General features: G+C 40.3%; 3 protein-coding genes across 4 annotated transcripts; 1 reads left to right on the forward strand and 2 right to left on the reverse strand.

Annotated features, from left to right (window-relative positions):
• Positions 1-3,312: 3,312 nt before the first annotated feature.
• On the reverse strand, positions 3,313-7,437 carry LOC102789454 (gap junction alpha-3 protein-like). 2 transcript variants are annotated; one of them, XM_087836840.1, is made up of 4 exons: positions 7,369-7,437; positions 6,567-7,117; positions 3,853-4,126; positions 3,313-3,774 (listed from the first exon to the last, which is right to left on the reverse strand). In XM_087836840.1, exons 1-4 carry the CDS (start codon positions 7,435-7,437, stop codon positions 3,313-3,315), a joined length of 1,356 nt encoding a protein of 451 aa, XP_087692966.1. The 2 variants fall into 2 exon arrangements, with proteins under 2 accessions (XP_087692966.1, XP_006804141.1); XM_006804078.3 differs by having other exon boundaries at positions 3,313-4,126.
• Positions 7,438-13,582: 6,145 nt separating this feature from the next.
• Positions 13,583-17,751, reverse strand: LOC102789163 (gap junction beta-2 protein-like). The gene is made up of 7 exons (XM_087835814.1): positions 17,724-17,751; positions 17,557-17,605; positions 16,755-16,926; positions 14,678-14,830; positions 14,291-14,439; positions 14,008-14,214; positions 13,583-13,861 (listed from the first exon to the last, which is right to left on the reverse strand). The coding sequence occupies exons 3-7, from the start codon at positions 16,923-16,925 to the stop codon at positions 13,774-13,776; spliced, it is 768 nt and encodes a 255-aa protein (XP_087691940.1). The 5' UTR covers position 16,926; positions 17,557-17,605; positions 17,724-17,751; the 3' UTR covers positions 13,583-13,773.
• A 3,302-nt stretch (positions 17,752-21,053) lies between these two features.
• Positions 21,054-26,708, forward strand: sap18 (Sin3A associated protein 18). Its single transcript, XM_087836103.1, has 4 exons — positions 21,054-21,227; positions 25,541-25,650; positions 26,201-26,323; positions 26,431-26,708. The coding sequence occupies exons 1-4, from the start codon at positions 21,156-21,158 to the stop codon at positions 26,585-26,587; spliced, it is 462 nt and encodes a 153-aa protein (XP_087692229.1). The 5' UTR covers positions 21,054-21,155; the 3' UTR covers positions 26,588-26,708.
• The last annotated feature ends 375 nt before the right edge of the window (positions 26,709-27,083 follow it).

Genomic DNA, 27,083 nt, shown 5'->3' on the forward strand with positions numbered 1-27,083 from the left:
GCAAGGGATATTGTATTTTGGGGAAACAACCACATTTGCTATGTTTTTTAAAATTTATACTAGACAAACGATCCAGCAGATCCAATTGAAGCGCTATTTATCTGTGAATCTGTAAATCCAAAAGATAGGTGGTTGTGCTAATCAATATGGCTGGGAGCAAGGGTAGCTATATATAATATATAAGCTAGCAGTCTAGTAGCGGCATTAGCATCTTTGGAACAATAGGTCAGACCCTATTGTTCCAAATTCCTGAGGCAAAGCCCCTAAGGCTCTCTGAGCAACGGAAAAGGGAAGGGGAGCATTAGTGAGTGTCAAATCCACAGTCCAGGATGAAACATAGAGCATCCACGAATACATCAGGAGGATGGACCCCTGAGATAAGCAGCTGCAAGAATGCCTCTGGCAGCTGAAGACAGAGGGCGATAGACGACCAAGCATAGGATGTACCATCGACAGATAGAGGAACTAGATGACATCAAGATTTCCTACTAGTGGCTAGAAAAGGCCGGCCTAAGGGACAGCACAGAGGCACTGATCATGGCAGCACAAGAACAGGCCCTAAGCACCAGATCCAGAGAGGAAGGAGCCTACCACCGCCAACAGGTCCCAAGTTGCAGCCTGTTCAAAGGTGCCCAGGAGACTATCCACCACATATTAGCAGGATGTAAGATGCAAGCTGGGGCCATTTACACTGAGAGGCACAACTAAGTTGCTTGGATGGCGTACAGGAGCATCTGTGCTGCATATGGATTAGAAGTCCCCAAGTCCTGATGGGAGAACAGCGCCAAAGGTGACTGAGAAAAACAGGTTGAAGGTCATGTGGGACTTTGAGTTCCAGACAAGCAGATGTTGGCCAACCAACCAGGCATAGCGGTGGTTGAAAAGGAGCAGAATACTGCAATCGTGATAAATGTGGCAATTTCAGCAGATAGAAACATCAGGAAGAAAGCGCTTATGAAAACAGAGAAGTACTGAAGGAACAACTGCAATAGGAAGGGAATGGAAGGAGCTTTAACCCTAAAACTGGAAGAGTGGCTCCAGCAGATTCCAGGCACAACATCAGCAACATTCAGTTTATTCTGGAAATTTAGAACTTAGCTTTATTAAGAATATTAAGTTGACTTTATCCACTACACCATGTCTACGCCATCCAAAAAGTGGAAAATATGAACCTTTTCAAATTGAAATGAATGCACATTATCGAACAATCACTAGATCTATGTTTATGCATTTGGTTTCAGTATATGAGCATTACTTAAAGCACTTTGATATTTGACAGCTGAGGTGTGAAGTATGTGAGGAAAAAAGTGTTTAAATTCAAATGTTAATCACTGACTGTTCTTTGGCAGGCTGCATTTTTTTCAAGTGTGTCATTTATAAGCAACTCAAATCTGTTCATAGAGGAACACAAAGTTGCAAAAACACAAAACACAGTTTGCTCCAAACCACTCTCTCTTGCTGTCCTGATGCAAGGCTGACTTTTACCCCCCCCCCCCCTCCCCCCCATCCCAATGGATAAAATTGGGTAAATTAAATCTTTAGGGAAGTTACTAATAAGCAACATAACAACCTAGAATGCATAAACCATTATCTGTATGTTTTCTTGTGTTTTTAATCTGGCAGGAATTAATAGAAAAACAGGACATAAATGAACATTCCTATGTGGGATGTGTTAAGTAGTGACAGCAAAGTAAAAATGAACACTTCTTAGATCATATTGCTTTCTTTTCTCTCAAAAAAATCTAAGCGCTACAGCATAATCTACAGCTCATCTAGAAAATTAACTTAAGAGTCCTCCTAAACAAAACAGCTCCAGGGAACTCAACACTTCTGTGCCACACTGCAAACACAACCAGCAGAAAGAAGGCAGTTTTTATACTCAGTTCAAGCTGCAAAACTTAAACCTGTTCAGTAAGGAACTTTGAAATACTGTCTTATTAGTCGACTCAACTCTTATGCTAAGGGGTTTTGCATAGCGACAAACTTTGGCTCAAAGTCAGTAAAATGTTAAAGCATTTATGGTTTTTGGTTTCTTATGTAAAACTGCAGTTTGATCAGAGACAAACTTTTTAAAAACATAGGTAGTTCTGTATAAAGTCTTGTCGTGCATATCAATGCTGTTAATTATTATATATTTACATATTTATATATAGTTTACCCTGATGTAACTGCAGAGATATTATTTTGTAAACACGAAACATTATAAATATACCTAAATGCAGACACACACACAGCCTGTAAAACCTTAGAACTACATCTCTGGGTGGGCCTGCTTTATGGTCACCTGCTATTTCCTAATGCTGGTGAATCCCTCTATTTATTAAAACTACAGGCTGTGTAGAGAGCATACACAGAGATGGACGAGTTCTACACACTTACGACACTTCAGCTCCACCATCACATCACAAGAAAAATTAAAGCTCAAGAAACAAAAGTGCAAACCTTTCCTCTGATGTCTCACAGGAAAGAAATAAAAGAAAGATGAAAATAAAAAACTGCACAAAAACTTATTAGTAGGTCCAGTCATCATCATCATCACAATAACCTTTCCTTATTTGTATTTTTGCTGGCTGTGTGGATATTTTAAGTGTGCAGTTACATTAAATATCATCTAGATTTCTTATCCTGTATTATTCTTTTGTCAAAGAGGAGTGAGAGAATGGCCAGAGAAGCAAAATTAAGTAGCAGCAAAATTGACTTCTGCATTTCTGTCTTTGTGTCAGTAAACTACTAAAACAATGGATTTGATATGATTAGCTTAAATTGGCTGGGGGCTGTTTTAGTGATACTTTTTCAGTGGGCAATATCATGGCTACAAGAAAATTCCTGAAAACTCTAAGCTGAAATGACAACCATGGCCTGACAGGATTTTTGGTCTTGAAAGATCTATATACAAAAGATATAGTTTCTTGGTCTATTTAATTTCGCCTCTAAACCTAATAATAAAAAAATAAAATAAAAATAATCTGGATGTTTTTATATGTTTGTAAACGAAAAAAATGGACCCCCATGTGCACAGCCATTACTCTAAACAATTTGAACCTCCTTTGAACTGAAAACTTACACGTTAAGAAACTAATGTGGACATACCCTGTTGAAATATCTATGTAGGGCATCATTTCAGATTCGCAATGCTGACTATAAACTAAGCAGCCAACTCCAGTAGGCATCAGGCTCATGCTGAAGTGCATGCTTAGGTGTGGTTTTATGCTGCAGTGCATATTAAAAGAAAAAAAAGCAGGTGTAGGCTCTCTCTGTGTATAGAGCATGCATGCATAGTTGGGTAAAAGTGTGAGTGCGTGTGTGTTTTAGCTACACGGCCAGGTCATCGGGGCGAGCTCGTCCACCGCCACTCTTGCTGGCCCGACTTGGCTTGCGGTTGTCTGTCCCCGCAGCAGCAGGAGGCTGATGCATCTCCGCCCTGGTTACCACAGTGAAGTCATTGTGCAGGACCTTAGGTGCTGTGATGACAGCGGTTTCCTCTTTCATTGCTGTCTCCTTTGGCATGAGAGAAGAAAGAGGGGTGTTGCGCGGAAGTGTGGGAAATGCAGATTGCTGCTCCTCTGGTGTTGGGGTCTTTTCCACTTCAGGAGAGGAGGAGGCTGAGGCTGAATTTTTTCCATTCAGATCGTGGACTTCCAGCACCATGTTGTTCCAGTTCTGCTCCATCACCACCAGCTGTCCTTGACTTCCAACACCCACTTTCTCACTGCTGCTATAAAAAGAAGCAGCATCCAACAAGAAGTCGTCTGGGTGGAACGCCGTGTTGTCCATCTTCATCCCAGCAGGCACAGGGGTGGTCGCAGCGTTTAAGGAGGTCACAGCAGGGGAAGACTCTGGTGGGCTGTAGGCCCCTCCCTCAGCTGCCCCGTCTCCCATCACACTCACGCTGCCAAATGTCGGCAGACAGTCGAGCACCAAAGGAGAGGTCTGCTCAGGGATCGTCTCTGCGTCTGTGGGCTCATCTTCAGCCAGAATCAGTGACTCGCTGTCAGGTGCAAACTCATTGGTGACCCCTCGCTTTACTTTCTTCCAGCCTAGGTGATAGATCTCCAGCAGGTTGAGGACCAAAGAGACACAGGCAACGACCAGCATAAAGATGATGAAGATTGTCTTTTCAGTGGGCCTATGGCAACAGAGGAACAAAAAGAGGTTGTGATTAACAAATCACACCAGTGTATAATAGGAAATGTAACATTTAAAGAAGAAGAAGGAAGAAAATCCAATGTTATTGTTGGATTTCTCATTGTTAAAGCGATAAAGGCTGCAGTGGGAACACTTGGTGATAATCAATTTTAAATAACCCAGAAGGGCAAAAATGTTAGTATTTGAACAATATCTTCATAGACTAAAGTAACTAGCTCCTTACTATTCAATATACTATTTATTCATACTGTGTCCTTTTACTTTAGACTCCCTCTGTAAACACAAAATCCTCTTGTGTTAACTGAAATGAACCTTATTATACTCGCTGTACGCTGTACTTCCAACTGGGTCTCTCTCCTAGAGTAGCTTTGCATGATTGTCAGTTCAAAATAATTCAAAATAATCCTTGAGCCTTTTTGCAGGCCCTAGATTAATCCACATATTGAAATAAGGCTTCTCTTTAAGCCCTTTGCTTTGATTCATACTGACTGCCACTTACAAACAAAAGATTTGATTTGACCATGCTAAGGTTATCACTATTATTGACATCATACAACATACAAATGTGATACAAACTGTCTGATAATGAGTGTTAAGAGCATTTTGTTTATTTATAAATAAACTGACTTAACTATTTTAACCTTTAGCCAAGCTGGCCCCTTAATGTTTTTAACATAGTATTATGTGCTCGTGTATAAATGTAATTTAGCTTCTTTAGCCTCATTCTTTTAACACAGAATCGCAAAGCTTTAGTCTTGATATGTAGCTTTAGCCTTACACTTTTTTTAAGTTATGTACCTTATGCCTTACTCTTTGAGTATAATTTAAACTAACATTAGTGTCACCTCTTTAAAACAGTGTGTATATTTCAGTGGCCATGGCCCAGATTGGTAACAAGCCCATCAGCCTTGTTTAATTATGGGCTGGTTTGTTTTACGCATGTGCAACACACCTAGAGCAAATAGTCAGACTCACAGCTACACACTAGCATGTCATCAGCATAGAAGCCCTTCAATGTGAGTGATGGAAAGTTTGCCAAAGTAAGCTGTAGGAGGACCAGTGCGAAAAGCTTCTTAAAAACAGACCTAATCAGACACTTAAACCACCCTCATTTAGCTCATTATTTCTACCTCTTCCAGGAAAGGAAAGATGATTCGTAATTTGTTTTGTTTTTTTTTGCCCCTGTGGTATTAAAATACTATTGGGTATCAAAATTCTAGTAATGTGGCAACCCTGTTGGACACAGGTATATTAATTCTTGTTTTCTTTCAACTCTTTGAAGCAGTCTATTAGCCACAACACTACAACTGATCAAACTGCAATGCCAGCCAGAATTGCTCTTTTTTATTTAGAAACAAAAGGTCCCACATTGCAGACAGGTCTGGACCGGATCTGGCATCAAGCTAGCACTTCTGACTGACTGGTGTCATGGCAGGATGTATGTCTACCAGATGTGGGCCAGGTCTGGCAATGATGGCACTATTTATGTTCCTATTTTCCTATTTTAGTTAGAAGACCCAAATGCCATGTTGCAATATTATACTGCTATTGTAGCCAACGTTTCAAATGCAGGTTTGACAGGTTTGTGAGCGTACACTTTATCCAAAACCTAGTGAGGGTTTACTCATGTTTATCACTACTGATTGGAAGGTTAGTGGTTCGATCCCTGGCTCCTCTAGTCTGCATGTCAAGAGTGTGAATGTGTATGAATGTAGTTAGGAAGCACCCAGTTTAGAGAGAGTGTGTGATTGGGTGAATGTGGAGCACTTTGAGTAATCCGGGAGAGTAGTAATGCATTATCTAAGAATCAGTCCATTCACTGTCTGAACAGAGTTTCGTCATGTTACTTTTGCACTATTATGTTCTGGCACATGTTGTTATTACATGGCTTGATTAAGGTACACATTAGGCTGACATCTGGGGCCAGAGCTGAAACTGTTCTGGGCCACCACAGGGCCAGCAGTGTGTCTACAACTGGCCCATGGCTGCACACAACTTACACATGGCCCACATACCACAAAGAATGACGGCCCTTTGGTATCCCAGATCTGGTTTGCCAGAGGTAATCCACACATGGGCCAGCACAGGACCACCAGTGTGTCTGCAACTGGCCTTGTGCTGGCCCATGTGTGGGCCACCTCTTGCAAACCAGATCTGGGCCACCAAAGGGCCGTCATTCTTTGCGGTATGTGGGCCATGTCTAAGCACATTGTGTGGGCCAGATCTGGGCCGTACCAATTTTGCTATGTGGGGTGTTGTTTAGACTATTAGTGTTGTACAAGAACATAGAGAGTGATAGACTTAGTAAATATAACTAAGTGACAGGATGTATGTGTAGAGTATAATGAAGAATTATTAAACAGACACAAAGAAAAAAATCTTTGATTGTGATGCAAAACAATAAAACTGAACTTTCTTACCTGGAGATGAAGCAGTCCACAGTATTGGGGCAGGGCCAGCGGCCACATTTATAGAGAGGCCTCAGCTGGAATCCATACAGGAAGTACTGCCCCAGAATGAAGCCCACTTCAAACAAAGTCTTGAATATTATGTTGAAGATGTAGGTCCTCAATAATGCCCCGCGTATCCTGATTTTTCCATGTTCGTCACGAATTGGGGGTTTCTCCTTTTTCCCTCCACCATCACCAACTCCATTGTGATAGAGAGGGTCATGGTCGTCCTGGTGTCGTCCGGCCTTTCTGAGCTCCTCTTCCCTCTCCCTCCTCTTCTCCTCCATGCGAACAATGTGTAGTACATGGCCCAGGTAGATGAGGGTTGGTGTGGAGACAAAGATGATCTGCAGCACCCAGAAACGGATGTGGGAGATGGGAAATGCCTCGTCGTAGCAAACGTTTTCACAACCGGGCTGCTGTGTGTTACAGGTAAAGTCTGATTGCTCGTCACCCCAAACTTCTTCAGCTGCTGCACCCAGCACCAAAATTCGAAAGATGAAGAGGACTGTGAGCCAAACCTGGGTCGGACAAACATGACAGTTAGAAACACAGTAGTTAGTACTTCCTGGATAATGCAGAGGGTAACTAAAGCTTGTGGTTTCTCCACAGTGTCAGTATGGTCTACCCTTTACCAAACTGAAAACCAGAAAATGTCGTCAACAATGTTGGCGTATCAAAAGTTCTATGAAAAGGAAATACAGTAAAAATCATCAAAAGGTGAGCTTAATATGTTTAACAGATCATGTTTTTGTTATCAATAGTCGGTCACCTTTCCAATCACAGTGGAGTGTTCTTGAGCATTCTCCAGCAGTCGCCCTAGAAAACTCCAGTCACCCATGCTTCTCTCAGTTGCCTGCAGAGAGACATGAGAGTCTATGGTGAACAACAAAAAGTCAATTAAAGAACAATACCACAGAAAGTCAGTATTTAGGGTCTTATCTGAACTTTTATGGCTGATACTGTTTTACCTTGTGTCTCTATATCTGATTGTAGGTGTGTGTGTGTGTGTCTGTGTGTCTCATCACAGCAAATCATGTCAATATGTATCAAAATCTCTGAGGAATGTATACAGCATCTTGTTGAATTCACAAAGAATTAAGCCAGTTCTGAAAATCGGTACTAGCAAGTGTCCTAATCAAGTGTTCGGTAAGTGTATTTTCCATGACGTTTATGAGGAATCATTCGATCTCCGTCAGTCTGTTTCCCTTTTTTCTTATGCCAAACATTCGCTTTCTCTTCCTGTAATCAGTTTGACACATGAAACATAAAAAACTAGCATTGTTCCATTTTTAGTCTGTGTCAAACACAGACTAGAGAGTCCTAATGAGATCTAACGGCCAGTTCATCTATAAACTCTTTAGCCTAGAAATTTTTGAAAGTATTCATCTATGGTAAATGGCCTGCATTTGTATAGCGCTTTTCTAGTCCTTAAGGACCCCAAAGGGCTTAACACTAGATTCAGTCATTCACCCACACATTCACACACAGGCGATGGCAAGCTACATTGTAGCCACAGCTGCCCTGGGGCGCACTGACAGAGGCGAGGCTGCCGGACACAGGCGCCACCGGGCCCTCTGGCCACCACCAGTAGGCAAACATGGGGTTAGTATCTTGCCCAAGGATATTTGGCATGCAGCCAGGAGGCAGCCTGGGTTCGAACCACCGACCTTCTGATTAATGGCTGACCTGCTCTGCCACCTGAGCTACAGCCACAGTTATTCATATATTTAGTTCAATTCCATTAAATTTTATTTATATCTCAACAGTAATTGTCTCAAGGGGCTTTATATTATAAGGTAAAAACCTTACAATATAAAGGCTATCATCATCAACAACAAAATTCTTTGATAATCTGAAATATTGCTTCATATAAACGAGTGCTGTTAATACTTACCAACAAAATAATTGCATTAACATCTCAAGCAGTATCTTGCCTTACAATACCTAGAAATATCTTCTTTTACCATTTAAACCTTGGTGTTTCACTGTAAAATTTTACAAAAACTTGGCTGCTGCCCAAAAAGCTCTTTTCAACTGAGCACAGAAAGCATAACTACTTTCGAACTCCAATGCTAAAATCAAGAAGAGAAAAGACTTCAAAATAAAATTTCAAATAAGTTGGATTGTTTTGAAAAAAAAAAAAAGACAAATTAAGCTGACTTACTAAAATATAGTTGTGTTGTCAGTGATAAATCCATCGACCAGAAATCAGAACCAAAACTATATCTGGAAGGAAGACACAAAATGCTTTGTGTTAGCTTTTTAGGCTCATCATCATACAGACATCACACAAAAAAGGATACAGGGCTTTTTGATGCTGATGCCAATATGAATCTTTTTTTTAACCAGAAACATTTTAGTGCACAGTAGGTACAAATGATGCCATATACTTATAGTATGGCATCGGAAAGGGTCTTGTTACTCCTCACCTGATGCTAGGATTAGTACCAGTGCTAAGAACTGTCCAAATTTTTTAAGCAGTTCAGATATTTTAAATTATCAATCACACAGGTCTATAGAGTGATAACTTCAAAATTAATTCTGCAGCATGATGAAAACCCCAGAAACATAGCACAAGACATAAAGAACTAGCTAAATTGAGTCCGGCAGCGAATGGTATTACCTTTCAGAACATTCTCATTCCCAACATGTAGCATAACTACGATTTGTCACGTCCCATGGCATCTCAAAGGTAACCTTCCGCATCCCTATGATACGCTCCGGATTGTGGATGGAATCCAAAAGAATGATGCTCGCGGAGGTAACACACATTCCAGCTGTGTATTCCAGCCCTAACCGTAACCTTAACCCTAACCTTAACCATATCAGATAGTGTTTTCCAAAGCGATGCATGATCAGAACGTAAAATAAATTTACATGTGTAGATTCATTCCAAACGGTTCTCGTGCCTCCGAAAGCTTAACATACCGACAATCTATCTCATAGTGTCGGTATGTTACGTTTTGGGATGAGAATGTGTTGGACCTTCACAGAGTCCAGGTTTCAGCTTCATAGATTCCATGTGGAATTACATGAAAAAAGAGAAAGAGGTTCCACAGAGGACCCGGAACAGTCAAGTACTCTGAACAAAGTGTACTACTAAGAATTGGTAGCTGCAGTTTAAAAGCATTCATTTATCACTATTTTGATTTAATTTCACTCTTTTTCTTCATCTGACATTTTGGTGCAATCCAATGCTCACAGTAGCACTGCATGTGTCTGATTGTTTGATAGTTATTCCATGGTATACATTTGCTTTTGTGCCAAATTTGTGTGTATTTGCGTTGGTATGTGTGTGTGTGTGTGATGCGAGACTGGCTGGTTAGTGAACAATGGCTGGCCATCTGTGAGAAGTGAAGTGAGTGAATAACAGGTTGTCGCTGTTGAATGCCGGACTCATCACATCCCAGGAATGCTGATGGGGGCAAATGTTTGCCTGGGATTGACTGATATGAACGCACACAAACATATACACGCATTCTAAAGTTTCAGCAGTGTTCTGTACTCCTGCATACTGTGTAACTTACTTTCAAAATAAAATGTAAATCCAGGAATTTGTGTCTGATGAGAGGTAGGTCAACTGAGTAAAAAAAAAAGAGAAAGAGAGAGAACGGAAGCTCCATAGACAGAAAGGAAATATCGCGGTCATGATTTAACTGTGTTCTTAAAAAACTGCTTAGAAACACAAATAAATAAATAACAAAGACTTTTCAGATGTCTTACACGTGAAACATATTCTCAAATGACAAATGGCTACTAATTCACCGGTCTAACAGTGGTATGTGTACATGTACATGATGTGTTGACGTGATGAAATACCATCGGCCATGGTAGACAATAGGGAAGCTGCCAGATGGATATTGTTCTGGCTGCTGTGTGCTTTTGATGGATCAGAGGTCTTTGTGCTAAAACAGCCCAAACAGTTAACTCCTGGCCTGCCATTTGCACAACGAAATCCGAAAATATGCACAGTCACAATAAAAGACAATTCTGTTCATTACTCAGTTAATCAACTACCCTATGTCCAGAAACTTGAGAAGACCGTGCTCAGTGTTTAAGCAATTAGTTTCACATGGTGTGGAATAGTACTGAAGATGATTAAATGCAGTTTGCCAGGAAAGAGAAGATATTTTTGATACATATATTAAAAATGTAAATGTATGTCTAAAAGTGCCATTCCAAAAATGTGGAAAGAGTTTGTAACTGTACACACAAGTGAATAAATGGGCCCAAAGTTGCCTAAGATACTAAAAGTACAAAACATGTTTTTTTTAAAGTGTGCAAAGATTTATAGAGTGGCACACAGCATCTAAAGAGAGTATGGAAATAATCAATTCAGCAGCTGGTTGGCTGGTAAGGAGCAGCAACTTATTTCCTCCATTTACTACAGCAAGTCAAACAGTACAATTCCAACAAGCAGAAAAACTACAGGAAGGTTCTTCCTTTCGTGGTAACATTAGACAGTGTGTCTCCTATACAAAAGATAAACAACTAGCACTGGGTGCATTTAAATAGCCATCAAAACTAAAATGTAAGCTTCCCTGCAGTTGACCTCAAATTTATTTAAAAACAAAAAACAGTCCTACCGCCTGTTTTCCATTAGTTTCTTGTCCATGACTCTTTAAAAAAAACTTTTTTTTTAAACTAAAGTATCAAAATCTAGCCTAAGACCCCACAAAATGCATTCTTTTTTTCCCAAAGATATTGGGATATTGGTTTGGATTTGTGGCTTCCTGTCTGCCGTCTTTCCCACATGGATGTGAACGCACCATGAGAGGTGCTGATAATCCAGCAGGTGGAAAGGTGATAATCCCTCTTCCCTCCCACTTCAGCCTCCAGCATCACTCTACGGTGACCCTGCTTACCGTTCGGTACCGCGTTTCTTTTCTTCTTTTTTCTTTTAGTCCCACGGAGGTTCTCGGGGCAACCAAGACAAGATTAGGCAGATTGATGGAAGGGAGAAGGGAGGGAGAGAGACACAGAGAGAGAGCAATACACAGAGTAACAGAGAGAGGAAGTTAACAACAAAAAAGGAGGGAAAAAGAAAAGAAGAATACGCGAGGCTAGTCTAGTCTAAAAAAAAGGGCGCGTGTGGAACCTGTCCCGCGAAGGCGAAGCACAGCGGCTGCGTCCCGCGTGGCCAAGGCCATCCGCCACTGTCAAACATTGGTGTCCCCGTGCAAGGGGCGCACGAGGGGGGTGGTAAGGGGAAGGCGCGCGTTTGAGTGCGCGCGAGTGTATATGTGGTGTAACGCAACTATCACACTCCTGACCAGACAAAAATTTTCTTTAAGAACTTCTGTTAAGGGTAAAATATATATTTGGATTGTTCCTTTTTTTTAATGCAGTATGAGGTAAAACACCCTTTAGCTAATAACTTACTAGTTTTTTTACTGTCATTACAAATAAACATCAATATGGAAGATTACTGATGTCAAAAATGGAGAAATCAGGAAAAAAAATAGACAAAAATTGAAGTGTAAAAGTAAGCTCATCTTTCTACAAGTTCTTCATATTGCAACAGTTTTTAGCCCCCAAAAGGAATTACATGTTAAAGTGTTACATTACATACATGACATTTAGTTACAAGTAAATTACATTCCGTTACTCATTAAGGGTAAACCTCACTTACAAAGATGATATTTTAAATGATTTAAAAGAATAGACACATTAAACACCATCAAGTTTTAATAATAAAAGATACAGAAAAACAGAAATTAAACACAACAAAATACAAATGTAAAGACAAAAACAATATAAACAGAAGCAGAAAACACAGAAACTAAAATCAGTTATCCCAAGCTTAGTACAGACATGAAAATCTTGCAGCAATAGTCAGCCGTGTGGCCAAGCTTAATATGGCCCAGAGCACCAGTGTACAATAAAATGAATTCTATCCACCCAATGACAGCCTTATAATTAAACACTGACATATAGCCCATTTTCACATCTTTTAAACAGAAAAGACTACCTCAGTATTCATGTGAGATTAAGTGATTCATAGTATAAATGTTGACTGCAATAAATGTGAAAGGTAGAGTGATAAATAACATCCAGTCTTAAGAATGCAGGCAGAGACAAATAAATTATAAATGTCACTGTAGCTTTTTTAAAAAAAACTTTTTTCACTCCAAAATGTTGCAAAGTTTTTTCTTTTTCTGTACAAGAAAACACGTTTTTGTTGTTGCTTCTTAACAACTACAAAGGATGGGGTGACACCATCTATTCACCTATGTTATCATTTAGTTTTGTGTCACCCAAAGAAAGAAAAGCATCTGGACTTCTTTAAGTTACTTGAAGACGTTTCACCTCTCATCCGAGAGGCTTCTTCAGTTCGTGAAGTTCAGTGAAACGTCTTCAAGTAACTTAAAGGAGTCCAGACGCTTTTCTTTGCAAGCTCCTTTGACTACGATGACCTGGATGACTGAGAACCTTCACAGACACCCAAAGAAAATCCCTCTGGGTAGGGGAAGGAATTGTTGCAGACCTGTTTGCTCACCAGCAGGGGTCAGCAGAGTACAGTACCTCATTACAGAACAAAATAATTCATGGGTTTGTCTTTTTCATTCCTTTAAAAACAAACATCATAAATATCATAAGAATATACTACATAACCAGTCAAATGAAAAGAAGATTAAATGTTATCTGGAGAAGTTTTACATTCAATTAATTATTATGAAAAATACAACTTTTTGTAAATATTTGTACATCAGTGGCTTTTCATCAGGACCTTTCGATCAGGACAAGGCCCGGGGGTTGGGGACTGCTGCTTTACATTACTGCCTTCTTGTGGTCTGCTTGTTTTGTACTCATAGGAAATTGTAGCTGTCCCCATTTTTTTCTTTCTACAAACAATTTCTAGAACATGATTCTGGACATTGAACAGAATAAAAAGTATTTAAAATGACCTCAACATTAAACACATGTAGTTAAATACACATGATCTATTTATATTTTTATTTGTTAAACAGCTTATCTACATACAACATGAAAGTATAGTTTTAAGATGCTAACATCCTCTCCACCCCTTGATTTTCTATAGAGTATCATCAAAAATGTCCGATTTGTGAGTTGTATTTACATTTATGATTCTCACACATGCATTATATCTCTAAAATGACAATGTTTTTATCAATTTCTTCTCCACCCTCCGTCTTCTAGCTACATTTCAAAATCAGGTTGAAACAAGTGACTTCTGGTTAGTCCTGATCCGCATCTTCTCTCTGCTGCCTAATTTCCTCTCCTTCTGATCACAGAGAACCCTGCAAGAAAAAATAAATAAATTATATATAATATAAAGAAGTGCATATGGAATGCACAGCTTAAAGCTCAAAAACAAAAAGAATGCAAAAAACAAATTGCGTCAATCAGCTGATTAATCACCTGACTGTCTGATTAATACTATTACCTAGTGACAGCCTTGATGACAAGATATACAAGTTCAGCCATGTTAAGGACCATGCAGATAGATGAGGTAGTGGCCATGAAAACAGTGAAGATGGTTTTCTCAGTTGGACGTGAGATGAAGCAGTCCACCAGGTTAGGACATGGCCATTGATCACATTGCACCAGCCGCGGCATCTGGAAACCATCGTACACCACATACAGAGCATACCTGGAGACACAGATATCGTACCATCAAACCAAAACAGCCATCTGAGACTGATGGAAAAAGGAAGGACTGATCTTACATGAATCCTGCTTCAAACAGCAGCCTGAACACCAGGCTGCAGGCATATGTCCACCAGAGGGCACCAGCTATTGGGAGCCTCCGCTTTTTCAGAGTCTCCAACTCCTCATCTTGGCCCTTTGCGCTGAGAAACCCAGCTCTACCAGGACTCTGTCGCACAGGATGAGATCATTTGAGCACTCAAAGAGCTTTCTACTACAAGTCTCATTCACCCAAACACACACATTCATACATGCCTAAATGCCTTTTTATCTAGTATTAACTTACACACACTGATTGATGCATTGGGGGCAAATTAGGTCTCTGTCACAGCTGCCCCAAATGACATCATCATTTTGTCTGTCATCACGATGACTTTGCCGTAATCATAATAAAACAATGCACACACCTGAAGGAGCTTCCTCTTATCTCTGTGGTTACGATAGGCCACATACATGGCAACCAGGAGTGTTGGCGTGGAGACAAAGACAAGCTGAAGACACCAGAGACGGATGTGGGACACAGGAAAGAACTGATCATAGCAGACGTTTTCACAGCCAGGCTGAGGGGAAAACAAACCCACCATGATCGTCACAATTATGACAACATCAGTGTATAGTTAATAGACCCTGTGCACGAGAAAATGCTAACTTCCTGGTTTGAGACCGGATGTGGGGTTGTATATTTCCGGCAGCTTTACTTTGCGGTCAATCGCTACTGCGAAGATATACTCCACAATCATGTCCAAAACTCGAAAACTGAAAGATCGCGTTAAGTTACAAAGAGCAGAAGGTGGGAACACTCACCACTGTTCTGTCATAAAAAATCTAATGATCAATTTTGACGTTTAAAGAGTTTAGATCGATCAGTTGTTTACATCACTCAACACAAGCAGAACTGCAGCAGAAGACACATCGTCCACATTCAGAAGCACATCTCTGTATAGTGACTGGTCTTATGATTTAAACAGGCAAATGTTCAGCATTCAAACTACAGGTGAAGAATAGTCAAACCAGATGTTTCCCGTTATGTCGATATCAGCTAGTCAAGTACACACCTACACAGCATGTCAACAAAAGGTGAAAAAAGCCACACAAAAAATGAATGATTGCTGGTAAGGGTTTCTATACATTAGTATTTATGAAGGGTATGTTGTGACTTACCTTAAAAATTACAGCGGTCCCTCGCTATAACGCGGTTCACCTTTCACCTCGCTGTTTCGCAGATTTTTTAGTGCAAGTTTGCATGCTTATTTTTACGTCACATTGTGTCCTGCGTCCTGATCACTGCAGACAATCTCCTCCGTGACGTCTCTCCTGTACAGTACAGAATCGCTGCATGGATCGCTAGCAGTGTGACTCTGAAGTGCAGTACTGTATGTCCACGATGTCCACGAAACGTTTTGCACCGTCAAAAATATAAAATTGGCTACTTGATTTCACCCATCGCTGGTTATTTTTAGAACATAACACCCGCGATAAACGAGGGACAGCTGAGAAATATAACATTTGAATCCCTTTTCTCTTTTGCTCTGAGGCTCAGGGAAAAATATCAACAAGTTGATGAACATCATTTACAGATATATTGGGTAAATGCCCAAGACATCTATAGAAATGTAAATCGCCGCTTGATTCATTCATTTGCTTAACTTGTTTTGGACCGTAAACAAGGCGAGAATAGGACACCGGAAACAAAGCTCCCCACAGGAGTTTCCGCACCGGAAGTAGCAAATGCTAACGTGCACATAGTCTATCTCTTTGCCTGGTCCACTGAAATCAAAGCTCAGCTACTGAGTAAAAAGTAGGTGGAAGCTGCTAATAATTATCACACTCTGTGTCATCTTATACGTCTTGTCCATACGTTTGTACCTGTGGACAGTTTATTGCAGTACAAATGTACAAATTTATGCTAAAAGGCCAAGATCATTCTGCTTTGAGATAGTCTTTGTGTAACTAAACTCACCAGCGACTTTGTTAGTTACACTTCACAAGTACTGGGATGAACCTGTTTTTGCCTTCAGAACTGTCTTAATTCTTCGTGGCACCAATTCAACAAAGAGCTGGAAACACTCCTCTGATACTGCGGTCCATGCCATCACTCAGCTGTCATTTAAAATTGTCACAGTCTCCGTTTCCTGTTCCTAGCTGACAGGAGTGGCGCCCGACACAATAAAAGCACAATAAAAATATTAAGTGGTGATAGATAGTGACTACTTTTTAGATTATTAATACTTTATGTTGTATAAAACTTTACAGTATAACTTTGAAGTCAGTTCTTAGACAGGAAACCAGTGGAGAGAAGCCATCTGTTAAAACCAGTGAGAAGAGTAGATTCTGTATTCTTCGAGAACTAGGGGTGAGAGAATGATTCTTTGAGCTGCAGAATTCAAGCTCAGACAATAAAACCCAAATCTTATTTTAACAAATAAGTGTCATTATGACTTACATCCCATGTGTGGATCAGATATAAAAATGGACACGTCCTACCTGCAATGTGTTACAGGTGAAGTCAGACTGCTCGTCCCCCCAGACGCTCTCCGCGGCAACAACCAGCACCATGACCCGGAAAATAAAAAGCACAGAGAGCCAGATTTTACCCAGGCTGGTGGCATGACGGTTCGCCCCGACCAACTGAGTGTACAGAGCGGGCCAAGACATCCTGGGGGAAAGGACAGTGACAAGGGAATGGGAATGCTTGCACTACAGAACAGGGATTCATCAGCATACTCTTTTGCATTTCTTGTCATTACACGGTCGTGTTTATCTGCTTCTTTTACAGCCTCTACACGTCTGACACATGGACACCGATTTCAGACATTTACAAGGAAGTCAGTGGCAAACGATGAAAGCAGAGACCAGCGCTGAACAAAAGACGAGTTTGAAAGAGGAAGGGATGAAAAGGAATGAAAGTGAGAGGAGGAGGGGAGAAGGTCCACTGCCAGCATTCATGTGAACTGATGAACCTCTCTGCCCACTGTGGACTGTACTGAACCGAGCCCACTCATCTAAAAGCACACTGAAACACACTGTACAAGCACACTGCTGCGGTTCTCACTGAGCTTCACCGTTCACACTCGGTCACTGATTGGTTCATTCATATTTTTTAGATGATGTGTACTTGCACTGAAAGAACCTGGGATATACTTCACATGACATGCTTATTAAGAGGTTTGTTTCTAGCTGGAGATGTTTTGTCGTAAAGTAAAAACAGAAATTCTGATAAAAACCTGAAGCAACTATAACCAAATTAAGATTAACCTTTGCTTTGTCTTTGTTGTCGTTTTCTTACCTTGTGTCTTCAGTGTCAGGATTTCTCCATGAAAGTATTCCACATGATCCTTTTCAGTATGAAAGCACACACACACGCGCGCGCACACACACACACACACACACAGCCTGTTGTTGCATCAGTCACATTTAAAAGAAAATCTCAGTCTAAGAAACTAAAACACAAACCTGCAGCTCCTGCTTCCTTTGCATGAAATCAAAGATGCGCCTCTCAGTGTGAAGTGAGCCAGGATGATGTCTGATAACTTCCTGTGATGACTTTCAAAATAAAGCAACACAGTGCAGATTGTGCATTTTAGGAGGAAGAGATAACAGAGAGGAGAAATACAGATAATATTTTTAGCAGAAATGTAGCAACAAGAAAAACTCTGGATTTTGACAAGAAGCACTCAGAGAGTTTTGTTATTTGCTCTGTTAAAACCCATTTTAAAAGGCTTGACATAATTTAGAAATTATTTTTATGTGGATATAGTGCATTTATTTTATTACCTAGTAAAATCAGTTTTATTGTTTAGGAATCAATGTCAAATTTAAAACGTTTTTGATCACAACCTTATATTGTTTTCAACAAAACCCTTATTTAGGAACATTGTGCAAGGATATTCATATTGTTACGTATTTAACTGGTCATAGCCTGTTATTGTAATGTACATGACAAAGTCCTAATGAAATAAATGTTGGTAAAAGCTGATTTTTAAGCATGATTTTAAGGATAAAAGGCATTTTATTAAATTTTGATCTTATTTGACCTCAAGAAGAGGTCAGAGATCCAAAGAAAGGTGATAGCTAGAATCCCCATATATCACTCCCTATATGTCAATATACATATAATACAAACAATGGCAATAAGAAACATAGTTTTAAATAGCCTTGTCTAGAATTATTATTACTTTGACCTTCAGATCAATCTACTGATCTTGAAGCAGAGGCCAAATGTATTTTTATTCAGTGCTTTCTGTATGTTGATAATACACACCAAAACTTGTAAGATTCATAGTTTCAAATTATAAGGTTTTTGTCCATTTTCCACCAGTAACCATTAAGTTGACCTTGAAGTCCTCGATGGATGTAAATCAACTTATAATGGACTGTTCACATGACCTCACTCTACACCGCTACAAAGTTTTATCAAAATCTAATCAGGAATATGAATTCAAAGTAGTAATGAGATGAAACACCAATTATTGATCACGACTAATAAGGATAGGGCGTCGTGTGCAGGCAGGAGTGGTGAAATGGAGGACCTACAGTGCAGACTCCAGAGACAAAACACAAACTCAAAAGTAACAAACTTCAAAATACAAAAACTCAAGCATGCAGACAAAACACACAGCTTGAATGAGGGTGGATCACGACACAGACAGATGAAAACACAGGGCTTAAATACACAGAGGGAACAATCAGGGAATGAGAGACAGGAGGGAAACACAGCTGAGGCAAATCAGGGCTGACGAGACAAAGGAAGCAAAACCAGATAACATGAGACAGACTTTCAAAGTAAAACAGGAACTACAGACTGAACTTACAGACACAGACTCACAAGCAGGCACTGCAACAGAGGGAACAGAGACGTGGGACCAGGGCAGACACAGTCACTGACTGGACACAGAACAGAGGGAGTATGGAAACCAAAACTTAAGAACTACATAATCACACACCAAGAAGAACTTGGGAAAATAGAAATGCAAAACAGAAACCTAAATCTTCACAATAATAAACTAAGATGAGAACACAAATAAAAGGTACAAAACTAAAACCACTGGGTCAACGACCCAGGTACCCTAACACAGAGCAGGCAATTACTAAAGAGGGGGAAAAAAGATAACCTGGGCAGGAAGTAAAAGAACAAAGGGAATGCAAGAAAGGTTTGCTTCCATTAAAGTTTCATAGAAATTTTCCACTTTTAGTGCTCTTTGGAAAACAGCTCAGTTTCATGTGCAAGATGAGTGGGACTAGTCATGTTGCCTTTTCTTTGACATACTGGATTTTCCCAACTAAATAAACTTGGTTTGGATGACCATCCACTGCACCTCCTCTGCAGTGTGGAAGTCAGAGAGCAGAAAGAAGCAAAGCTGCGCTGGGGTTTAATGTGTGTGCGCGATCTGTTTGGGGCTGTAAGCTGAAACAGGTAGAGTCAGATGATTTTTCAGGTCCAAACCAGGACTTGGCAACAGTCACCCTGCAGGACAGAGCAGCTCTGTTGCTGAAGGCTGTGACCGATGAGCCTTTCCCACCGTTTGTCAACGTGTGGGAGGATAAAGCGCAACTTCCTCAGTTTACAATAAGGACGCTCAGAAATGAAGACTATTGAGGAAGCTCTAACTGGTTCTGCATTCTGTGCTGCAGTTCGAGTGGTACGGATATAAACTGTGAAACAAATATTTTGCAAACAAAAAGGTGCCAGCTTGTTAAAAGTTGACGAATGAAGCAGGAGCGTCCCCGTGCAGAATTGCAGACATCCTGGCTGGAATCTCATGTGCATAACTACACGTAACATGACCCAGCATGATGAGGAGACAAGAGCTGAGACAGAGAGGGCGTTAGTGATTGTAATGGAGTCATTAGGGGAATAACAGCGGCATTTATTCTTGATGCATATCAATGAATGAGTATCAGTGTCAGGGCCCAACTCAAAGAGCCACTGTTTGATCTTTCAGTCAGCACAGGGTGAAAACAGAGGGGTGAAAGCTGGCAGATTGGCTGCCCATTCTGATGAGAGGAGGTGGTGATGCAGTGGTGATGGTGGGGGGGGGGGGGGGCTCAAAGACACGCACACACACACAGTGAATGGGTGGAAAGAAAAAGAGAGAGGTAAAATAGAGCTGATTGTTAGAGTAGCTTCTGATCAGCCACAACTGCAGGAGAACAGAGAGGGGCACTGTTAGGATACACACACTGCACAAACACACACACATACATACTGTACAAAGACGCACTGTACAACCCTCACATGTATGTTACCCAGAAATCTACACACGCTCACCCTCACACCATGTAATGAGTGAGGGGGAGAGCAGCATGTGACTGAATAGCAGGTTTCACATCTGTAGGTGGACTTGGCTGCCTGATCTCAGATCAGCCACTCTGTGGAAGTTTGTACAAGTGCTGCAGGATGAGCATTTACCCCCCTTCAGTAACATCATCTGAAAGGCTACTACAGGTGTTTCAGACAGGGGTGCACTGGCCACCCCCACTCCATATTGAGAGAGCGAATTCAGATTTCAAAATCGTATTTGCTTTCATATGTACCTATTTTCAGTGATATTAACTTTAATAGCAGGAAATTAACAAGGCATATAATTCTTTTCTTTCTGTCTTATATAACTTATATTTGACAACAACATAATAAAACCGCTAATTCTCTTTTTGGTGTACCACCCAATATTTTTAATGGCTCTCCATACAGCCGCCCCTGTGAAAATAAATCTGGAGCCGTCCCTGACCAGAAGGTGGCAGTAACTTATTCTGCGGTGGACGAAAGCACACGGGAAACGGAAACTACATGCTATCCGCCTCATTTTTGGCTGCAGCCTAGCTGAACTATCCAACACGGAGGCACAAGTCACCTAACTGAAGCAGTAAATTATTTAAAAAGTAGCAATGGCACTTGAATCGCGGATCACACAGGAGGAAATAAAGAAAGAACCAGAGAAGCCAATTGACAGAGAAAAGGTAACCAGCGGATTTTGATTCGCGTGCTGTTTTTGTTATTAGCTCCGAGCTAACCTGAGTTAGCCCTGAAAGCTAACTGGTCAGTTTGATGCAGACTGGCTGATGTTTGCTCAGAACTGTCGCAGTTTTAGGGGTAAAAATAGATAAAGCTGCATTTGCGCTTTGTTTTCAGGATATGCAGCGTTAATGCTCAGAGAGTCGCCAGTTTGGATGGAAGTGTGCTAGTTAGCTAAAAGTCAGTTCGATAGCATCCAGCGGCACTGTTGCATATGATTTATGCAATTGTTTTCGTTGCATATATCATGTTAACCTGATATAATTTTGCAGCTGATTAGTAACTGTTTGCTTAGTGTTTACGTCGTAAAATAGTAAGAAAAAAATTAAATTAAATTAAAAAAGCAAAGCTGTTATTGAATCGTAATTCACAGCTGGCAAAAGCACGAGGCATTTCTTTCCTTTTTTTTAAAGCTAGAATACCTTTAAGGTCTTTATCGAAATATTGGCGTTTTGAAATGTGCCTGTAGGCAATTGCAAGCAAAAGCATTTATCACTTAATTTAGCTCAGTTGTCCTGTTAGATTTAGCGTTCAAGAATTTCAGTGATGTCTTACTATGAGTTTACTTTTGTGGTATTTTGAGTAAACAAGTAAAATAGCTCTGCAGTTTAAAGTTAGATTTGTAAGCAAAAGTTCAGAAATTAGCAATCAGGGAAACATTGTGAAGTGCGTAAAATAAATCGGTCAGTAAAATATGAAGGCTCTAATGTCAGGGCTCGCAAAATTTCAAAATCCCTGGTAGCCCTTCGGGCAGGGACTCTTCAGTTTTTGGTAGCCCAAAATAAATTTAAGTAGCCCGAATAAAAAAGAGAGCAATTTTTTTCATTGATGCTTTGTTTCCTGTTTTGTTTCATTTACAATATTATACATTAAAGTATAATATTGTAAGGGAAACAAAACAATCAAAAAAACACAAATTACAACATTGTATAAAAATTACAATCATCAACTCAAATACTTGGTTCTAATTGAACAGAAATTTCTATGAACTTGTAAGAACTGTGTAGAACATGAATCAGTCTGTGTCAGATCCTGAATTTGAAATTTCCACTGAAGTCACGGGTAAGAGGCAAGTGGAACCAAGATCGAGGCCATTTGCTTTTTGAAGTTTGCAAAGACTGCTAAATTGTGCCAGTGGTAGTTCACTCTTTGCAACATAGTACGCTGATCTAAACAGATGTCTCAGGTTTATTTTTAGTATGTTATTTGCAATTGGTGTTGGTTCTGGGAAAGACATTGCAGACTGAGCAATAATGCATTTCTTGCATTTCTCATGGGTTCTAATGGGGGCCTTTCTTAAAATTACTGGTCCCAGTAACAAAGGCGCTTTTCGACTCAGAAATCGAGGGAAAACCAACAACACACCTGGCAGAACATTATGTTATTTACACGGGTGCACATAAGTGGTCCGCATGTGCGCATTCGCTGTCAAAATAAAAGACGCGCACCAGATAAGAAGTTGCAACGCGCGTTTGCGTCCATATAAAAGGCTGTTTTTGTCCGCTAGAGTGGGATTTTCACGGCACATTCTGCACCACATCTCTGTGCGTTCATCATTTGCTTGAAGCCAGCTCACCTCCTGCAACCTGCGACCGTCGTGAGGGTGTCGCCGCAGTTTCTCACACTGCGCACGCGCAAACACAAATGTCAGCGAAAAAGACGGCGCAGCACGGCAGTGCAGCGTGTGATCTGGACACAAGCGATGGAGGCACTTGTAGAACTTTGGAAAGCTCATCCGAGCCTTTTCGATGTGGCCTCACAAAATTATCACGACCACAACAACCGTGAAAATAGTTGGATTTACATTGCTGCTCAATCACAGCTGCCTGATCAGTGTTTTTCATTAGCAATTTAGCAAAGTTGATGGTGGTGGTGTGTGTCTGTGTGAGTGAAAGACAGAGAGGAAGAGCGAGCGACAGAATTTCTGTTATAACCTTCATTTTATGGACGCACAGTGTGAGCACTCGGGTCGCATCAGAGCATAGGGCCGTATAGTGTGAGACCCTGCATCGTGACCTACGAACTTTTAACCCCTGCGAGTCAATCGTACAGTTTGAGCAGGAGCCGAATCGCGCGACTGACAAAATCGCACAGTGTGAGCCCGGCATAAGATAGCCCGACGGGCAGGGCAGAGATAGATTTTGGTAGCCCGACTGGAGAAATCGCTAGCCCCGGGACGTCGGGCTAGCGATTTTGCGAGCCCTGAATGTAGAGCAGGGCGATATGACCAAAAGTATTTATCACGATATACATTTGAAAATTTGCGATAACAATAAAACTGATGATATAATTGACACTAGACAAAATACTTTACAACTTTATTAGTGCAAAACAAAACAAAAAATCAATGTATTTTCACTTAAACAAGCAGCTGTTTTTTTTTAATGTGCATTAAAAGTTATATAAAAATTTAACTGTGCAAATGCAAATTCCTTGCTGACAGTTTAACCAAAAGGCATTTCCAGTGGAAACTGGCCGACAGATCCTCAGCATAACCATGTATAATATCTATAAAACTTAAAAAGAGGTTATACACACACAATATGGTAATATTATGTTGAAGCACAGTACATATTACTACGCGAGGCTCCTATGTATGACAGCCGTAATGCTCCGACAATCCATCAAGGGGTGCGATCCACTTTCGCCCTTCTCATTCTCCGTCGCCGCCATGCTTTTTCCGCCATTTTCGTATGAAAACAAAGGCACTGCACATGCGTTTTACCCATGTTCTATCGCGATATTTCATTTTCTTATCGTTGCCCAACATTATACCGGTATTACCGTGAACGGTATGATATGGCCCAGCCCTACTCTAATGCGTCTCTTACATATCTTTAGAACAGTCTGCTTGCACCAGACAAAATGGAAACGCATTGATCTTATTACTGTGATTGAATGGTGTGTAAACAAGCCTGTGCCTCAATCACCATAGATTCCCTTTGCTTGCTTTCTTGATTGAGATTGGGAAGTAGATCTTACATCTTTCAATGCAGAATAATGAGATGGAAGTCAAAGCAAACAAAACTTTCACTTAATTTAATCTTGCAGTAAAATAATTTTGACCACATTTCCATTAACTGGCTTCACTTACTGTGACATTGGTAGTGAGAGTTTATACAGTCTTTCTATCAACTGGAAAGTAAACCCAGATTTTTCCAGTCAGACTACATTGTGCTCACATGAAAGGAGCTGCCTTGGCCATGCTAGTGCATTACAACTGTAAAACAATTTGTACCTTGTTCTTTCAGCTGCAGCCTCTGGAGTGTTTAGTGCTCTGACAAAGTAAAAAATAAGAATGAGAAGAGTGAAAGTGGATCGTTGAATGAAACGGATGAACCAGAATTGGTTTGTAAAAATGCTGCAATTTCAGTGGTGTGGAACTGGTTTAGCTTTCGTCCCTCAGATACAACAAAGCACTATTTTTGGTAGAGCATGCTAGCGGGCCGTTGTTATTACCATGTTGTTTGGAAAATACGGCACACTTAAAATCAATCCTTTAATTTTTCTGAAAATCGACAGTTCCCCTTATAATCCCGTGTGCCTTATGTATGAATTCTGGTTGTTTACTGACCTCGAAACAATTTTATGTCGTACACGGCACTCGAAAATCTGTCAAATGTTTTAGTACGACTTTGCCAAGCTACAAACCCACACCGCTTGATGGATTGTCGGAGCATTACGGCTATATTAGGCAGGCGCCTCGCGGAGTGATACGTACTGTGCTTCAACATAATATTACCGTATTGTGTGTGTATAACCTCTTTTTAAGTTTTGTGGATATTATACATGGTTATGCTGAGGATATGTCGGCCAGTTTCCACTGGAAATGCCTTTTGGTTAAACTGTCAGCAAGGAGTTTGCATTTGCACTGTTACATTTTTATATAACTTTTAATGCACATAAAAAACAGCTGCTTGTTTAAGTGAAAATACATTGATGGGGTTTTTTTTGGGGGGGGAGTCGTAAAGTATTTTGTCTAGTGTCAATTATATCGTCAGTTATATCGTTATCGCAAATTTTCAAGTATATATCGTGATAAATATTTTTGGTCATATCGCCCTGCTCTAGTATCAGGTTCTGTTATTTTGTGCAGGGTTTCTTAGTAGTCATTTAAAAAATAACAGAGAATACACACCTGAATTATTTGAAATCAATATTTTTTTATATCTCTTATGAATCAAATGTTTTCATTGTGTTTCTTCCATTGTAAACTGAATTTGTTCAGTAATATTATCATTATGTTTCTTTGCTGCAGACCTGCCCCCTTCTGCTGCGAGTCTTCACCACCAACAGTGGGAGACACCACAGAGTCGATGAATTTGCTCGAGGAAATGTTCCTTCCAGCGAACTGCAGATATACACTTGGTAAGATCACAGATGTGTCACTGTTTTTTTTTGTTTGGTTAGTTGGTTTTTTTGTGAGTGTTTTGGCTGGAGTCGAGGATTTGCCAGTGTTTTAAGCTGAGTTTGTAAAACAACAGAAACATAGTGTTATGATGCTCTTCGGGGTTAGATAATTTTCTCAAATCAGTGCTCCTGGCCATCTCCCTGTAGCATCGCTGATCAGTGATAGCATTGTTGCTGTGGTGACAGAGGACGTTGATTGATTTGGCAGTCGTGGTTAACATAATTGGAAGCACATCGGCTAAATAGTTTAAAGAGGACTAAATAAAAACATTTGCAGGCCCTTTACTTTTTAAGTTAGAGCTATAGTTCTCATGTATCATCCAGTTTGTTTTCTCTGTGTCATATCCCACCTGTCTCTGGCTCTCTTTTCATATACGGTGGATTTTTCCCACAGACAAAAACAATATTGTGAAAAAGTTAAGGAGATAAGGGTGTCGTTTTTCTTCTCTTTTTTTTTTTTTGAATAAGGACACTGGAGCTGGTCTCTGATTGTGTTTATGTGTTTCAGGATGGATGCTACACTAAAAGAGCTGACCAGCTTGGTGAAGGAGGTATATCCAGAGGCCAGGAAAAAGGGCACCTACTTTAGCTTTGCCATTGTCTACCCTGATCCCAGAGGGAAGATGTACAAGTGAGTATCACACCAAAGACTGCGCTCTTTGGATTCACGCAGCTAAAGAATGTGGTGATCTATGTATATTGCGTCTTTAATAACCTCTCTTCTCCCACCTCCTTCAGGTTGAAAGAGATTGGCAGTACTGTGTCTGGCAGAAAAGGTGCAGATGACTCAATGACACTGCAGTCTCAGCGCTTCCAGATTGGAGACTATCTGGATATAGCCATCACACCACCCAACAGAGCACCGCCCCTTGGCACACGCATGAGGCCATTCTGAAAATACACATGCACAAACCTACACCTTCTGTATTTTGTCTTATTTTCATCATCTTGGATGATTTTGACTCAGTTTTTTTTAGAATGTGATCTGTAATAAAATTGTCCCTTTTTTTTCCAAAGTCTGAATAGTTTTTTCTGTGTCACTGTGAGATGATTATTGAACTTGTTAAACTAGCAAAGAAACAGAAGTGAAGCAGGGAGCTTGCCTCTTCCTTGAATGCTGTATTAATTTCCAGGATTGGAAATGTAGCCATTTACTGAATTCACATTATTTCGCTACCTTTGTATTTGTAATCTATAATATTAAAATTAACTGAATTGCATTTTAATTAAAAACATGAATAAATATTACAAATTAAGTGCAAACCAAAATTGAATGCCAAAAAGTTCATATTCAATATTCACAGTACCCACAAATCACCAATGTCAAATGAGTCCAAGCTACATGTAAGGCAAGAACTGCTTGATCAAAATGTTCTTTTCTTTTGAATGCA

Source organism: Neolamprologus brichardi, chromosome 23 (assembly GCF_056152115.1).
Source record: "Neolamprologus brichardi isolate AB-2024 chromosome 23, ASM5615211v1, whole genome shotgun sequence".
NCBI lineage: Eukaryota > Metazoa > Chordata > Actinopteri > Cichliformes > Cichlidae > Neolamprologus > Neolamprologus brichardi.

Bases quoted from the DNA above. Each gene is read 5' to 3' on its own strand.
- LOC102789454 (XM_006804078.3), bottom strand. From the start codon at position 7,437: ATGGGTGACTGGAGTTTTCTAGGGCGACTGCTGGAGAATGCTCAAGAA. The intron at 7,118-7,368 runs GTGACCGACTAT...TGTCCGACCCAG, and splicing joins ACTCCACTGTGATTGGAAAG to GTTTGGCTCACAGTCCTCTT. The intron at 4,127-6,566 runs GTAAGAAAGTTC...CTGTTGCCATAG, and splicing joins GTGGACTGCTTCATCTCCAG to GCCCACTGAAAAGACAATCT.
- LOC102789163 (XM_087835814.1), bottom strand. From the start codon at position 16,925: ATGTCTTGGCCCGCTCTGTACACTCAGTTGGTCGGGGCGAACCGTCAT. The intron at 14,440-14,677 runs GTGTGTGCATTG...CCTGTGCGACAG, and splicing joins ATAAGAGGAAGCTCCTTCAG to AGTCCTGGTAGAGCTGGGTT. The intron at 13,862-14,007 runs GTAATAGTATTA...TTTTTCTTGCAG, and splicing joins GTCATCAAGGCTGTCACTAG to GGTTCTCTGTGATCAGAAGG.
- sap18 (XM_087836103.1), top strand. From the start codon at position 21,156: ATGGCACTTGAATCGCGGATCACACAGGAGGAAATAAAGAAAGAACCA. The intron at 21,228-25,540 runs GTAACCAGCGGA...TCTTTGCTGCAG, and splicing joins AGCCAATTGACAGAGAAAAG to ACCTGCCCCCTTCTGCTGCG. The intron at 25,651-26,200 runs GTAAGATCACAG...TATGTGTTTCAG, and splicing joins GAACTGCAGATATACACTTG to GATGGATGCTACACTAAAAG.